The 15,330-nt window shown below is 42.4% G+C and overlaps 1 protein-coding gene across 2 annotated transcripts in view; it reads left to right on the plus strand.

Moving 5' to 3' along the window:
- kalrna (kalirin RhoGEF kinase a) overlaps window positions 1-15,330 on the plus strand; it is a 154,342-nt gene that overhangs the window by 39,486 nt on the left and 99,526 nt on the right. For both annotated transcript variants that reach the window (XM_026144911.2, XM_080290743.1), the window contains exons 2-8: window positions 8,644-8,718; window positions 9,777-9,891; window positions 12,360-12,552; window positions 12,827-13,000; window positions 13,076-13,159; window positions 13,310-13,441; window positions 14,440-14,562. In XM_026144911.2, coding sequence (XP_026000696.1) covers window positions 8,644-8,718; window positions 9,777-9,891; window positions 12,360-12,552; window positions 12,827-13,000; window positions 13,076-13,159; window positions 13,310-13,441; window positions 14,440-14,562 — 896 coding nt within the window. The remainder of the gene's footprint in view (window positions 1-8,643; window positions 8,719-9,776; window positions 9,892-12,359; window positions 12,553-12,826; window positions 13,001-13,075; window positions 13,160-13,309; window positions 13,442-14,439; window positions 14,563-15,330) is intronic.

Consider the following 15,330-nt stretch of genomic DNA (forward strand, 5'->3'; position numbering starts at 1 on the left):
TTAAAGCTGTAAGTGTCTGAATGCTGATATCGCTGCTACATTTCAGTAATCAGTGCTTACTGTGAAGCTGCCTGTGAGTTGGTTTAGTCCACGTCATGTGTGCATGGTGAAGGAAACAGTATGAAGATTTTCAACTGTGCTGCATGTTGACCTTTAACATCTAAACATCTGGAAGAGTCCAGCTATGCCTGTGTGTGTGTGTGTGTGTTAAGAATAGACCAGTGACATCACTTCCTGGCTGTGTGACGTTGAACACTGTAGTGAAGCATGTTTCATGATGGAACCTGTGTATTTTTTTCCATATGTGCATAGTTCCTGTTTCATGTGTGCTGGCAAGTTTTTAGTGTCTTCCTGGTTACCTGCCTGGCAACCATGACTACTGGTTAAATACATGAACCAAAGTAGGGCTGCAAGAATCATCGTCTAGATACTTTCAATAGAAAATGACTTTAAATGCTTTACAAACTCATTCTTTCACTTGCAGAAATAAATCCACAGACACACACACACACACAAAAAGAGGTGAACGTGAACACACACCAAATCAACCAGGAGACACAAAACTCTCACAACTCTTCTTTCCTCAGTCAGAGGAATGTCACAAAGCCTCCAAGAAGACAGAGCCATAGTTTAGATTTATACAATCTAAACTATGGTATAAACCACCGGCCTCGGACCGGTACCGTGAGTCATTTGGTACCGGGCCGCGAGAGTTGAGACTAAGGTGTGAAATGTATGGTTTTCGGGTTTTTATCATTTACTCGGTTTTCCTGGGTCTTTTCACGTGTGTTATGAATAAATCTTCTTTTTTCGGTACCAGTACTGGTTTTATTTTGTTGTATTTATCCGCGACACCTTAAAGGCCGGTTCGTGAAAATATTGTCGGGCATAAACCGGTCCGTGGCGCAAAAAAGGGTGGAGACCGCTGGTATAAACCGTAAACGGTAGTGGTAGCGCATGTTGATGGTGTCATCAAGTTGAGCCTGTTTTGATCGAAAGCATCGCAGCGGCTGCAAGCATTGAGCTAACATGTGGGGAGGAGGAGGAGGCGCTCATAAAGAAGACCGGTGCAACGTCAGTCATATGCACCTGGTTTGGGTTTAAGCAGTCAGATGTTAAGCAGCAAAACATCATCTGCAAAATATGCCACACGACAGTAATAGGGAAGAGACGAAGCACGTTTTGGAATATGAGGAAAGCCAAAAACTGCGCTTCCTCCACTTCCGTAACATTGATTCCTTAATGTTGAATTCTCTCACAGCGGCTCTATTCCCATGTTGTTGCAGTATATTAATGACTAACTTTGTATTGTGGATGGATTATCTCAGTTGTTCTCCTGACTGGAGTTTGGTCCGTTTACAGCATCCTGCCATGCGATTGCATTTGTCTCTAACCATCAGGAACCCTCACGTTAACTTTTATCGAGTGGAAAAAAGTTAGCGTTCATCCTCCAGCTTCACTGTGTTTATGTTATGCTAACATAGCTGTTTTGCTAGCGGTCACATAGCACATCATTATATACCAGCTAGCCCAACTTCAGTAATCCTACAAACGTCACTGCTGTTTAGTTTTCTGTCTTCATTTATGTTGGAAGTGATAGCAGAGCTGTACGTTTGAATTTCTCAGAAATCTCTCAGTCAGAACATGCTATATCATGTTTAGGTGGAAGCTAGCGAGCTAACTTCCTGCTAACTTCTAACTCTGTTATATTTAATAAATCCTGTTTTCATGGATGCCTGGATGTTTAACTTCATAGTTACACCTGGTAAAGCAGCAACGCTGATCATTTTATTAAAGATGAAAGAATTTAGACAGTTTTTAACTCTCAGTGATGCTGCAGTGTTTGTGTGACTTTTGGGACCTGAAGATACGGTATACAGAAGAAAAGAATATATGGCAATATATATCATTACCGCACATTCTTCACATAATGCTGCAATATGGATTTCAGGCCATATCGCCCAGCCCTGAAGTGGGTGCCTTTTTAATGAAAGGTGGAGTCACAGTCACAAATTAGCATCTTGCCAGATGAGCAATTATCACCAACATAGCCTTCCAAGTTTAATCCATAAATTTTGGCAGCAGCAACAGAATGCTTTGAAAAAGTGTGTGTGTGTGTGTGTGTGTGTGTGTGTGTGCATGGGGGGTGTTGGTCAGTTTCCTCTAATCCGGTTGTTAAGTGATGATGAACCCTGCTTCTGGGTCCAAATGTTCATTAAGTTTGTCTTAATGTGTTTCAATGCTTTGTATCTCGTTCTATCTGAAGCTGAGTACCCTTCATCAACATTTGAGTTTTTGCCAAGGTTCGTATATTAATTCAATACAGTCCTTTTTTAAATGCAGACTTTGTTGTAGGGATGACCAAAATCTCATATCCCGATATAAAACATCTATCGTCCGATAACGATATAAATCACAAAAATGTAACATTTTCTGTAAACTCTGTGAATCTCGGGCAGGTGAAGTGTTTCCTGCTGGGCGTCGTGTAGCTGGAGTCGAGTGTTTTAACCGACGCATGAAACGATACATTTTTTGACATAAGTTGTAACGGCCGCCGTCTCGTTTTTTACTTCTCATCCGTAAATAATCTGCATCTTTCAGGTGATTCAGTTTATTTTGAAAAGTCTCAACAGGATCTTGAGCTTTATTGTGAAAGGTTTATGTGGAACATAAACAAGCGGACACGCAATGGTGTTACCGTCGCTGTTGCTAACGACAACCCATTAACAAATCAGTCGCTTGTCCGTCCGTAGTGTGGTTATATTAAACATAAGAGAAAGATTGAACTTTACGAAATTAATAATAACTACAGTGACATCAGAACATGAAAAATATTGCTGTAAACAGTTTATTTTGCGACACCACGAAACAAATGATAGCGTAAAATGAAACGATAGACGTTTTTATATTGTCATCTGATATATATCGTTATATCAAACAGCCCTACTTTGTTGTGCTGTGCCTGCCCTTCAAATTGAAATTTCAGTTCACTTAACTTAAACACAACGCACACATCTTCTTCCATTAGTAGCAGCTAGCAAATGTTTCAGGTGGTTTCTGGATAATTTCAGTGTAACTGTAAGGACGCACACATGCACACATAAATGCATATTAAACAGCCACATGCTTCTGTAACCACAGCTGTGTCACTACCATAGAATGACATGAGATGAGGAAAACTCACGTTAGATTAAAGGTGTGTGACAGACTGAAAGCATGAAGACGAGCCACCATCAAACCAACCATGGTTCATTTTCACACTTGTTGTTCTGCACCTACTCAGACTGATAGTGACATGAACAACATAGTACAAGGTCACACTCTTTGGTCATCATCTTTGTCTTTTTGGAACACCTGCATAGAAAAGCTTCCAAAACAAAAACCAAAATATATGAGACTTAATTAAACATGTAACAACTTCTAGTTCCTGAAAACGTGTGTATTTAGCTCTTGGTTGAAACAAAACCCAGTCCTAAGAGCCTGGGGCAGAGCTTTTGGTTTGAATTTCATGCTCTGATGGTCCCAGTAAGTTCAAACCAGAGTGTGTCGCGTTGCTGCAGGACACTGTGGTAGCTGTGCTCATTATCTGTTGCCTTGAATTCAGCATAAATCTCCAACACATTGCCCAAAAGTGTTTCACGGCACAGGATAAAAAACAAATGGGTGAATGTGGCCAAAGAAAGACAGAAGATGCTGAGTATGTACTGGTTTTATGCACAAAATAAAGTCCGTATTCACCGAATAGAAGAAGAAACACATCCAGTGTACCTCCATGATGGATTGGACTGTACCACAGTACTTGGCAGCTGTCTCTCTTTCCCCATCTTTTTGTACATACGTCGTTGCTACTTTTGAAAAAGTAACTGCCGCAGAGGATAACATCTTTTGTCTAAGGTGCTGTCTAATTGCATTGGTGATTTCAGTGTGTCTCTGTGAGCCTGCTGGATAGGCTGACTCGCTGCACACGCTCGCTTTTATAGACAGCTGAGTGGAAGATTCATGTTCACAACTGCTGCATTGTTTTTCTTTGCCTTCATGTGCTCATTTTTCAGCAGTTTAGGCAATTACATACATTAGGTATTGCTTTGCAATGCAGCAGCCATAGAGTTTGTTCTTTGTTAACTACGCTTATCCAAAGTAGTTCAAAATAACACACGATGATCCAACTCAAGGGGCAAGCTTCTGCTAACATGAGCACAGTAATGACAGTTAAGGCTGGGTGCACTACTCAAACTGTGAGTTTTAGTTATTTCACAATAAAAGCTCTCTGCAGTTGTGAAGTGAGCCCCCATCTTTGGGTCCTGCTGGCAAAGGGATAAGAACGACAGTGCTGTGCACAGCTGTGGAGTTGAACTCTCAGGCTGAAGAAATAGGCTATTAGTCTGTTTTAGATACTTTCAGTAGGAAATTACAAAATCTATATTATTATAACTATTATTAGCAAACTTCATTCATTTGTTGCACAGTCGCAGTCTTCAGCCATTCAGGTTTAAGTGATACAATTAGTGTTAGATAGTATTAGTGTGTGTGTGTGTGTGTGTGTGTGTCAGCAGTTACAGAAGAGCCAGAATACATGATAGTGTGACAGCCAAAGCACGGAGTACATCTGAATAACTAAGGCATGTTTGTTTCAGCAAAATTTTGTTTTTGTTTTTTTACATTCTCATTTTAATACCTTTGTTTGGGGGGGGGGGGGGGGTTGTAGCGTCTCCACACACTGTTCTGCAAACCATAATTTTTATTAGATCACAGCGAGGCAGAGACACAGTGTTCATGCAAACGTTTGCACAAATATTTGGTAAGATTAGGCCATATAACAGCTCAAGAGCACGCTCAGTGACAGACTGAGATTACCCACAATGCACCACTGAATGACACAGGAAATCATTCCTGACTGTGGTCATCTCCCTGTAAACTCCATCTAACACACTGCAATAGTTACACCTTTCTGCACACGCTCTACAGTAACACAGCAAATGACAAAGTTCACAGGTTAGAGTCAATGTCAGTCATATATATTCTCACCTCTGTAATATTCATATTGAATATTTCCTTCCGGTTCCTTGGAGTACATCTGGCTGAGGATCTTACGTGGTCAGTACACACAAACAAAACAGTGAAGAAGGCGCAGCAGCGCCTCTTCTTTCTCAGGAGACTGAAAAGATTCGGCATGAGCCCCCGCATCCTCAGGACCTTCTATCACTGTGCCATTGAGAGCATCCTCACTGGATGCATCACCACCTGGTATGGCAACAGCACCGCCTACAACTGCAAAGCTCTCCAGCGAGTAGTGCGGTGCTCTGAACGGATAATTGGAGGTGAGCTTCCCTCCCTCCAAGACATCTACAGGAAGCGCTGCCTGAGGAAAGCGGGGAGGATCATCAAGGACTCCAGTCACCCCAGCCATAAACTGTTCAGACTGCTTCCATCAGGAAGGAGGTTCTGCAGCATCCGGTCCCGTACCAGCAGACTGAGAGACAGCTTCTTCCATCAGGCCATCAGACTGCTGAACACGTCATAGACACCTCAGCTTCACTACTGGAACTTCAACATTATGCACTCCATACTGTACAGTAATGCCACTGTTTTGCACATATTCAACTCTGTATATTTTATATATTTTATTATTATTATTATTATTATTATTATTTTTTTTTTACTATTTAATTTGTAAAAATGTGTATACACACACACACACACACACACACACACACACACACACACACACACACACACACACACACACACACACACACACGTAGGAAAATATTTAGTATACACATCCAGAAATGCATACACTATTATATATTGTACATATATTTATTAGTTTCAGGTTGGCCATTCTTGTATTTTGCTCGTTTGTGTTGTTGTGTTTGCACATCTCTGTTGCTTGTGGGGCTCGCACACAAGAATTTCACTCGCATGTGCTGTACCAGTGTGCCTGCACATGTGATGTGACAATAAAAGTGATTTGATTTGATTTGATTTGATGTTTATTATTGAGTGATTTGTATAGATTACTGCTATCTGTTAAATCTGTAACATATTGTATTATGCAGTCAGCTCAGTCTGTTACTGTTGCTGTCTTGGAGCGACTGTAAGCCACATCATTTCCTTAGCGATTAATAAAGTATGCTGATTCTGAATTAGGGATTCCTGGTTAGACATCTCACACGTGCATACCACCAGTCAGGTAATCTTGTGATCATGTCTCCAAAAACACGCCAAGCTACATCACCCCCGACCTAAACCCACACATGTCTGCTGGACATCCTAAAAACATCACTTAGAAATGAACACACATATGTACTCAGTTTACAGCAATGCTTTAGTTAATTCAGCACAGAGGTTTAAGAAAATGCAAACATCATCATTTACACAAATTATATGTCAAACAACGTTGGACGTTGTTACTCGACACTCGTGTCACATTTGTCCGTCTGAAAGTTTTTACTAAAGCAAGATAAGAAACAAAAAGAGAAAGTGTTACATAAAAATAATCACGTAACCATGAACATAAATGTTGGGCCAGCTCTGTGTAAAGACGTCCATCACAGGTGTCTAAGGTTGTTTGATTGCTCGGACGAAGAAACCCTCGCTCACCATCATGTGCTCAGCAAATGATCAAAATCTCCTCCCATAAGAAAAGTGAAAAGCATCAGCACATTTGACAGGTTCCTGTGTGTTTCCCCTCAGAAGGACAGATGAGTGTTACGTCCTTACACACACTGGCTTCCTCTGCTGTATGTTTAACGGTCTGAAGAAAACGCTGCTGATCTTGGCAGCACACTCGCTTCTCTCTCTTCTTTGCCTCGTTTCCTGGAGCACAACCTATTTTTCTGTTCCAGTCCTGTGAATATAAAGACATAAATCCAGAGTCATCTGTTTTGGTCTGACTTCATTACAGGACATTCAGCTTCACAGAACTTGGCCAAGTTGTTTCTTGACGCGATCACCTGTATAAGGTTATTGTTTGACACATCTATGTTTCCTCTAAGTTACAAACACCCATGTGTTGTGGAAAAGAAGCTGATTTATAATATCAGTGGCTAACACTGTCTGCGATGCTAACAGTCTGTCAGTATTTGGAAATCACGTGGTGTTCTTGTTTGGTCCTCCGTACATGTTTATCTATCTGACACATTGAAATCGTAGTTTTCAGTAGACCAGCTTGCCTTAAGCCGACTAATTAGCCATAACCACACAGCCTATCACTGCTTCTGTTACTGCTAAGCACTCTTAATAAAAACAGACACTCTATTAAACTAAACTGTCTAACATAGCAGTAATGCCCTTTCACGGACATGTTGTGTAATCTTCTTAACGCAGCATTTCTGCCAGCTTAGTACGAGCCTGTTAGCCTGCTATGATGAAGCTGACACACCCCAGTCTTAGTAATCTGAGTGCATTTATTTATTTTACACAAAAGGTGCAAACGTCATGCCAGCTGATGTATTTGTTCAGCCTCCTGATTCTGTTTAAAGTATAAAAACAAACAATATAAAGACTGAAGATGTAAAACCAGGAACAATCTTACCTGGTGAGGTGATTAGTGCACACTCATGGTTACGCTTGCTTAAACTGGATCTTTGTTTTACAACTTACATTCCCAGTAACTGGAAAGAAGGAGAAAGTCTTATTGATCCTGATAAAGACACAAAAGGTAAAGTAAGCATACAGTCTGTCTGCATCATAGACGATAAAAACATGGCTGGAGCTGCCAAAACCACGTGCACGAAGGACTGTGAGACCACGTGCTCGTTGGCTGAAACAAACACGAGTCATTAGTCATGTTTGATATGACCCAGATTTACAAAATAGACAAGATAGAATTTACTGCTAACAAACAATGAAATGGTAATTATAATTTATTATTAATAAATTACTGCAATTTCAAAAAGCATCTGTAAAAAGTTTGGAATAAGTCTGAAATGAAAGTTTTCAGAGGAGATTATAGAAACTGTAGAGCTGAAACAAATGTCATGAATCTCTCACATGGAGACTTTAAATCATTGGCAGCCAAGGAAACTACAAAGATGTAAATTTATAAGCACATGTGAATATCAGCAAGGAACTAGAACTTTACAAGTTTAATCAATGCTGTTGACACACCGCAGGCATAAAACCGATCAATTACATAGTTAACCTTTAGTGACACGAATCGTTAAAGCTAATTGGTCTGTTCCTGTTTATGGGCGACCTCTGGCTTCCAGGCCTCAGTGGGTTACTATTACGTTTACACATGGATGTGTCACGCTGTGTCGTCACCATCACACTCACTGTTCCACGGTGTTTATGGGAGATGCAGCTGATTAATATCAAGGACAGAAGGTGAAAAGCACAATAAGAGCGAGGGGACGATGTACTGTGAAGTGATTGTAAAGGTCTTTCTCTCAAACAGAGTGAAGGTGTTTTAAATAATCCCTCCCTCTCCCCTTTCTATGGATTCTGCTGACTTGCTGTTATTAATGTTGTGTGTGTTAACTTAAGTTACTTCTGCTCTACATCTACTGAAGAGTTATTAAGATGTGAAATGCTTATAGTGATGTAACCGTAACAGATTACAGTGTTGGTGTGTCTCCTAGGAACGGTGATCCAATGGTGAGATTCATGCTGATATTCTCTCTCCCTGCATCTCTCCAGGGCCCTTCAGGACTGAAGGCATCAAGGCCTCTGATGTTCTTCCGATTTTAAAGGAGAAAGTTGCCTTTGTGTCAGGTGAGTGTCAGTCAGTGTTGTTGGCGTTAAATCCACAACCCTCCAGTCTGTTTCAGGAGAACTTTACATCAGCCCCCTGAGTGTCCTACAGCAAAGAGCCTGTCCCCACCACCATGGTCATGCAGGACGAACACAGAGGTGTTTGAAGCATTAGGAGCTATTCTTCATGTTTAGTAACATTGTTTGATAGTTAAGAATGTTTTGAAATTTATATAATCTTTTCATGTTGAAGGCAAAAAGATGGGATTCTTTTCAGTCATAAGGAAAAGGACCAGTAAGAACGTCCCGTGGACTGTCCACAGTCCTGTTTAGAATATAGTCGAGTATATTATTACTCACATATCTGCACACGTGAAAAGCTCATTGGACTCACGCACATCCTGAGGCAGGAAAGGCATCCAATCTATTCACACCATGGGAACGTCTCTCCTCTGCCCTTAGAGCTCATTCACTGCCAAAGCAAACATCCAAACAACACACCAGTGTGGCCGGCACACTCTCCTACACATAGTTTAACAAGCAATCTAACGTTGGAAGTTTGGAAGATGACCATGTGCTTCACTGTTCCCTGCTTTTATTTTGAAAACCTCTGATCCATTCCAACAATGTTAAAAAGACACTGAGAAGAAAACTGTGCGACACCTGAACAACAGAACTGTTGAGGGCAGCGTTGCTGCTCAACACGTCTGCAGCCCCTGCTGATGACCAGCAGGATGTGTCGCAGCTTGTGGGATGAGCACATGTTGACTGTCTCCCCTTTTAACCTGTAGTGGTTCAGTCCAGAACCTATTCGGTTTGTGGCTTAACCAATCAGCCAATACCACCTCGTTAAATGTTAATTGGTCAGCTGGTTTATTTGTGAAGGTGTGATTGGTCCATTTTTTTTTCATAGCTATTTTTTTTGTGGTCACTTAACAAAGTGGTAACACTTTAGTTACACTTTAAGTGTCGCTGGACGTCATTCCACTGATTCACATGTAGATGTAAACTCACCCTGGATTACCTGCCTGAACACGTGTGTTTTGGCTTTAAGGTTTTTCTTGTGCATCTACTTGCAGGTGGACGAGATAAACGAGGAGGACCAATTCTGACATTTCCTGCCAGGAGCAACCATGACCGAATAAAACCCGAGGACCTGAGGAGGCTGGTAACCTACCTGTCTACTGTCCCCAGGTACTCACAATGCCATCACACACACACACACACACACACACACACACACACACACACACACACACACACACACACACACACACACACACACACACACACCTGCCTTCATTTTCACGTTAGAGGTATCATCTGTTGTCTTTCTACTAGCCGCTCTATTAGGACATTTAGTTAGACTCAAGTGTGACGGGCACTTAAGGAAGCAGTGAAGGCTGGAGTGGACATTTAAGCAATTAAGTGCTTCCTTGTAGTCTGTTACAACAGCAGGCGTAGACCAGTGTTTAATTTGCATCAGCATGAAAGCTGCAGTGTTTGCAGCACACAAGAGCCGGTCTGTGAGCACTCACACAGTCTGAGGGTGTTACAAGGAAAGCAGTCGAAATATTAGGCACAGGCCTGCCCCAGTCATTCTGTACACAGGAACGTTTTCGTTTTGGTCTCATAGTTTTTAATATCGTTTCAGTTTAAGTTGATTTAAAGCAGCGGTTCTCAAACTGTGGGGCAGGCAGCATTTAGACGACCACAGGAAAAAAATCCAGTTAAAATATGTTCAGTTAGTAGTAGTTTTTTTTAGCAGGTGATTTTTAAAGCTAAAATTAAATTGCAGTCTCTTTTTAGCAGTTGTGGGGTGCATGAATTTATTTATCATCCAAAGACATGCAGCTCGTGGGGATAGGTTAGTTGATTAATCCAAATTGCCCGTAGGTGTGAGTGCGACTGGTTGTCTGTCCCTGTGTGTTGGCCCTGCGACAGACCTGTCCAGGGTGGACCCCGCCTCTCGCCCTGTGACAGCGGGGATAGGCTCCAGCGCCCCCCGCGACCCTGAAAAGGAGAAGCGGAAGCTGATGGATGGATGGATCTAAAGTTTGTCCAGAATCATTTTAAATGTAAAACGTATCAGGATGAAAGCTTGAGTAAAATAACTGAGTTATACAGTGAAATGTTGTAAACACACATAATATAAAATGCTGCCTGTTCAGATACAGTGTGCTGACAGTGTTAAGCATCATTCAGCCGTCTGACTGATCTGGTAAATATCTGCACAAACTTGATCGAAATGATTTGATTTAACTTATTCGATACCCACATTTCACTGAGTCGTGCACAGAGGAATTCAAAATGTAAAGTAAAAATAGCTGTGCAAAGGGCCGAGACCACTGCCGGGTCATTTCCAGACTGATGCCAGAATTTGAGAGGTTTGTCAAGATGATGCTTCAGCCCAATGGGTGGTGGTAGATCAGACCATGTGACAGTAGAGGACTGCAGTGAGAGTGGCTTTATGCCGTCCTGCGTGTAGCTGAGACTCTTCAGAATGGACCCCAAACACATCCGTCACATGTGAGTGAGCCCGAGGATAAAGGGCGGCCAGTTTGTGTTTAGAGACGACTGCTGAAGAAGGAAATGTGACACGGTGGTGACGTGTTATAGAAAGTTTGCAACCAGGGCCTTTGACAATAATCTGTACTGTCAGAGACTAATGCACACATAAATGCATTTACCCACTTTTGCTAATCGAACTGCTGTTTCCAGGGTGACGGGGTCTGTCTGCAGGTTATAATGGATGAACTGACTTTGTATTAATAGACTCTGCATGTTACTGAAGGTGGAGCTGTGGCACTCGAATCAGCTGCAGTAACTGAATTTTAGGCACTGAGTTGTGGCAGTTTGGGTTCAGTTCAGTTGTTATGCTGCAGTTCCTCTGAGTCAGGCACTGAACTGCTTGAGTTTCTGTCTGTTTATGGCTCTGATTGGGAGAAATCTTCTCAACTGTCAGCTTCAAGAAGCCATCGTCCAGCACTTGAGCTGTGCTCAACAAACGCCTGCATGTGGATGTGCTGTGCTAGAGGTAGATACATGCACACATCTGGTTGCACTGAAAGAAAGGAAAACACTGAAAACTGCCACTTTGTTACCTCAATATTAAAGTACAGCTCCCCCTGATTCCTGCTTACTTGTGTTTCAGCTGGAAACATAATGTTCCTCGTAGAAACAGTACGTTTCATTCCTGCAGAGCCCCCCGCTGCAGCTTCTTCTTTTATTGCAGCGTGTTTAGTTTCTTCTGCAAACAGAAAACAGTTTACCTGCTCAGAACGTCAAACACGTCCATGCTGGAATATATCATCCAGATTATCTGATGGGATTGCACTTATGTTTTACCTGCAGTGTGACTGTCACTTACAGGCCACAGCAGAGCAGAATAAGATTGACGTCTTCTGCTAAATGTCCCTCTGAAAGTTTCCTTTAAATATCAAACATATTCAGACTGCTGACGACACCAGTGAAACAAGGCTGCCGCCTCAGGCGCTCCCCGTCTGTGGGGCAACCATAAATGGACCTGATGGTTTTGAGACATTGGTCTGTAGCAGACAACTGCATTGTCTGGTTCACTTTAAGTCTCGTATAACAGGGATACTAATCATTTCCTCTGAGCCTCTTCTGCCTCCTCATCTTGTTTGTCTGTGTCCCGTCAGCGAGGACGTATGCAAACGTGGCTTCACTGTCATCATTGACATGCGAGGTTCAAAGTGGGAGCTGATTAAGCCTCTGCTCAAGACGCTGCAGGAGTCTTTCCCAGCTGAGATCTGTGTGGCTCTCATCATTAAGCCCGACAACTTTTGGCAGAAACAGAAGACGAACTTCGGGAGTGCAAAGTTCTCTTTTGAGGTCAGTGGGCTTTGTGTGTTTTACCCAAAACACGTTCAAAGGAAACCTTATTAACAGTAAGATGATTAGAGATTAGTGCTGTAATGCTATTTGTGTGGCAAACTGATAATAACTAATAATACTTTCAGGCATCTTTGAGTTGCACAAGCTGCCATCATGATTTACGCATGTATTTATATATGTGGCACAGACGCTGCACTCACTACACTGTAGTAAGCACATGAAGCACCGCAGGTAGTCAGAACTCACGTCTAACCTGTGTCTGTGTGAACAGACCAACATGGTGTCAGTTGAAGGTCTTGCCAAGCTAGTGGATCCCTCCCAGCTCACAGACGACTTTGAAGGCTCGCTGGACTACAACCACGAGGAGTGGATGGATCTCAGGGTGTCATTGGAGGAGTTCATGTCCAATGCTGTTCATCTGCTGTCCAGACTGGAGGATCTGCAGGTGGGGGCAGCAAAGGCTCAAAGAATGGGAGTAACTGCTATGGCCGATATGACCAGTGTTTCCTGTCTTCTGCAGGAGCTCCTGTCCAAGAAGGACTTTCCTGCAGATGTGGAAGGCTCTCGGCGACTGATAGAGGAACACACCCAGCTTAAGAAAAAGGTGAGTCACTATCAGTACAGGTGCAGACACAGTCAGAGACTTTGTTATCGCTCTAGATCGAGCTGTGCTAAAGCCAGCACAATTCAGTGTTCTCCTACTATTAATGAGAGGCTTGAACTGTGCAAAGCCACTGAAGCTACTCTCCTGCAGGTGCTAAAGGCTCCAGTGGAGGAATTAGACCAGGAAGGCCAGAGGCTGCTCCAGTGTATCAGATCGAGTGATGGCTTTTCAGGGAGAAACTGCATCTCAGGCTCAGCTGACTTTCAGAGCCTTGTGCCCAAGGTAAGCAACGTCCAGCCCAGCAAAGATCTCCCAGCATACACTTTTTTATTTAAGCTAAGGTTAACACAGGCTGGCCCCAAACAAGAATAGTAGCTTCTGTTGTGGTTTATCTATACTTTCTGATGCAAACAAAACTTTGAACCTAGACATGAGAATTGCTGTGGCACATTCAGATACTAATGCATCCATGCATGATGCTTGCAGATGCTTTTGGCCTTATATAAGAGTACTTACTGGAATATTAACTGCAAACCTGCAGGTATACTTTCATGCCTACATAATCAGGGCCCACATCGTACATGACCAGTAACGTTGACCGCTTTGAGGCCACTGTTGTTGTGATTTGGTGCTATAGATAAAAGTGAACTGAGTCTAGATGATTATTGACAGTTTTGTTCATAACTAAATGAAACTCACATCCTTCCAGCTGCTGAATGCTTAAAGCACATGGTATCATAACACAAGATTCAGTCCACAGCCTTATTTTTTCTCATTAGCCAGCTCGTTAGCAACCCTCATTATCTGACAAGTGCTGGCTGCATATTAGCTCATTAGCCAAAGGACTCCACAGGGAAAATTTGAGTGCAGAACTTGTTTGCATTAAGCACATGAAGTACATGTGCATTGCCTGCGTGAGCAGCATTTACATTGATGTATGAGTGTGAGACATCTTTCATATTTAAATCTGTGCTTTACGTTTTGGATTAAAGAGGATCATAAAGGCAATATCAAACCGGCCAATGGCATGCGAGTGAGAAGGTGAGGCTAAACTGTGGAATTATACACATGCAGGTGCTGTTTTGTTCCCCACTTGTGCACCTGCAGTACTAAACACAGCAGTAACACAGCAGTGTAAAAGACAGACGTAATGAACTGTTGGTTCAATCCAAAGAAAACCTGCCATCACATTCAGATCAGAAGTGATGTGCTGAATGAAATGTAAGACACACTCGATGAGCTTGCTGTTGTCCTGTGACACATTGTGCTTTTCCTGACAGGTGGCCAGTCTGCTGGATAAGCTGCATTCCACCAGGCAACATCTCCATCAGATGTGGCATGTCAGGAAACTGAAGCTGGACCAGTGCTTCCAGCTGCGCCTCTTTGAACAGGATGCAGAAAAAGTGAGTTACACCTAAATATGATGAGAGTGTGAGGAAGGACGAGGCTGGGATGAGTACAAAGACATCAGGGGCCTGTGCTGGCGTGTGCACCAGCTCTGATATAATGCTGTTATGCATGCCTCATTCACCTGCACTGCTTTCTGTTAAACGCACTGGGGTTAGTATACCTGACCTGCAGACTAGAGCAGCCAGGGATTGAATGACCAGCCTTAGCTGACCTGTGCTACCTCCTGAGCTGCAGCCACAGTTCAGCATATCGAGGCATATCTTCTTCTTCTTTGGGTTTGACATTGAAAGATAAGGCTAAGTTTTCACACTGAGGTAGTTATCAGCTGGATAATATGTTGTTCGTCTGCTGTTTCGGCCTGGCAAACCTTCAATTGCCTTCAAGTTTCCTCAGATAATTTCAGGACACACTTTGTCGCTTGCTTGCGTTTCATACTGAGGTATGCCGGACTTTAATAACTCTTCAGAATCACCTTGTTGGTGCAAATATGCTTTTTATGATTATAGTCTAGCTGCTAGCAACAACATGCCTAAAACTACAATCTAAAACTGATGCTACATTGTCTGTTTTATTCCTCGAGGTTGTGCATGAATGCTTCATAGTTTGTGTGAAGTTGCTTAAAAATCAAATGTTCAGGTAGAAGGACGAGTGAAAAAGCACCACTTTAAAAATGACAGATCAGCTCCTTGGAAGCAGAAATCTGAGTATGAATGAAGTTCAAGACTTACACAGTTACTCGGGAAAGACAATGACTAAAAACC

This window comes from Astatotilapia calliptera, chromosome 16 (assembly GCF_964374335.1).
Source record: "Astatotilapia calliptera chromosome 16, fAstCal68.1, whole genome shotgun sequence".
Lineage (NCBI taxonomy): Eukaryota > Metazoa > Chordata > Actinopteri > Cichliformes > Cichlidae > Astatotilapia > Astatotilapia calliptera.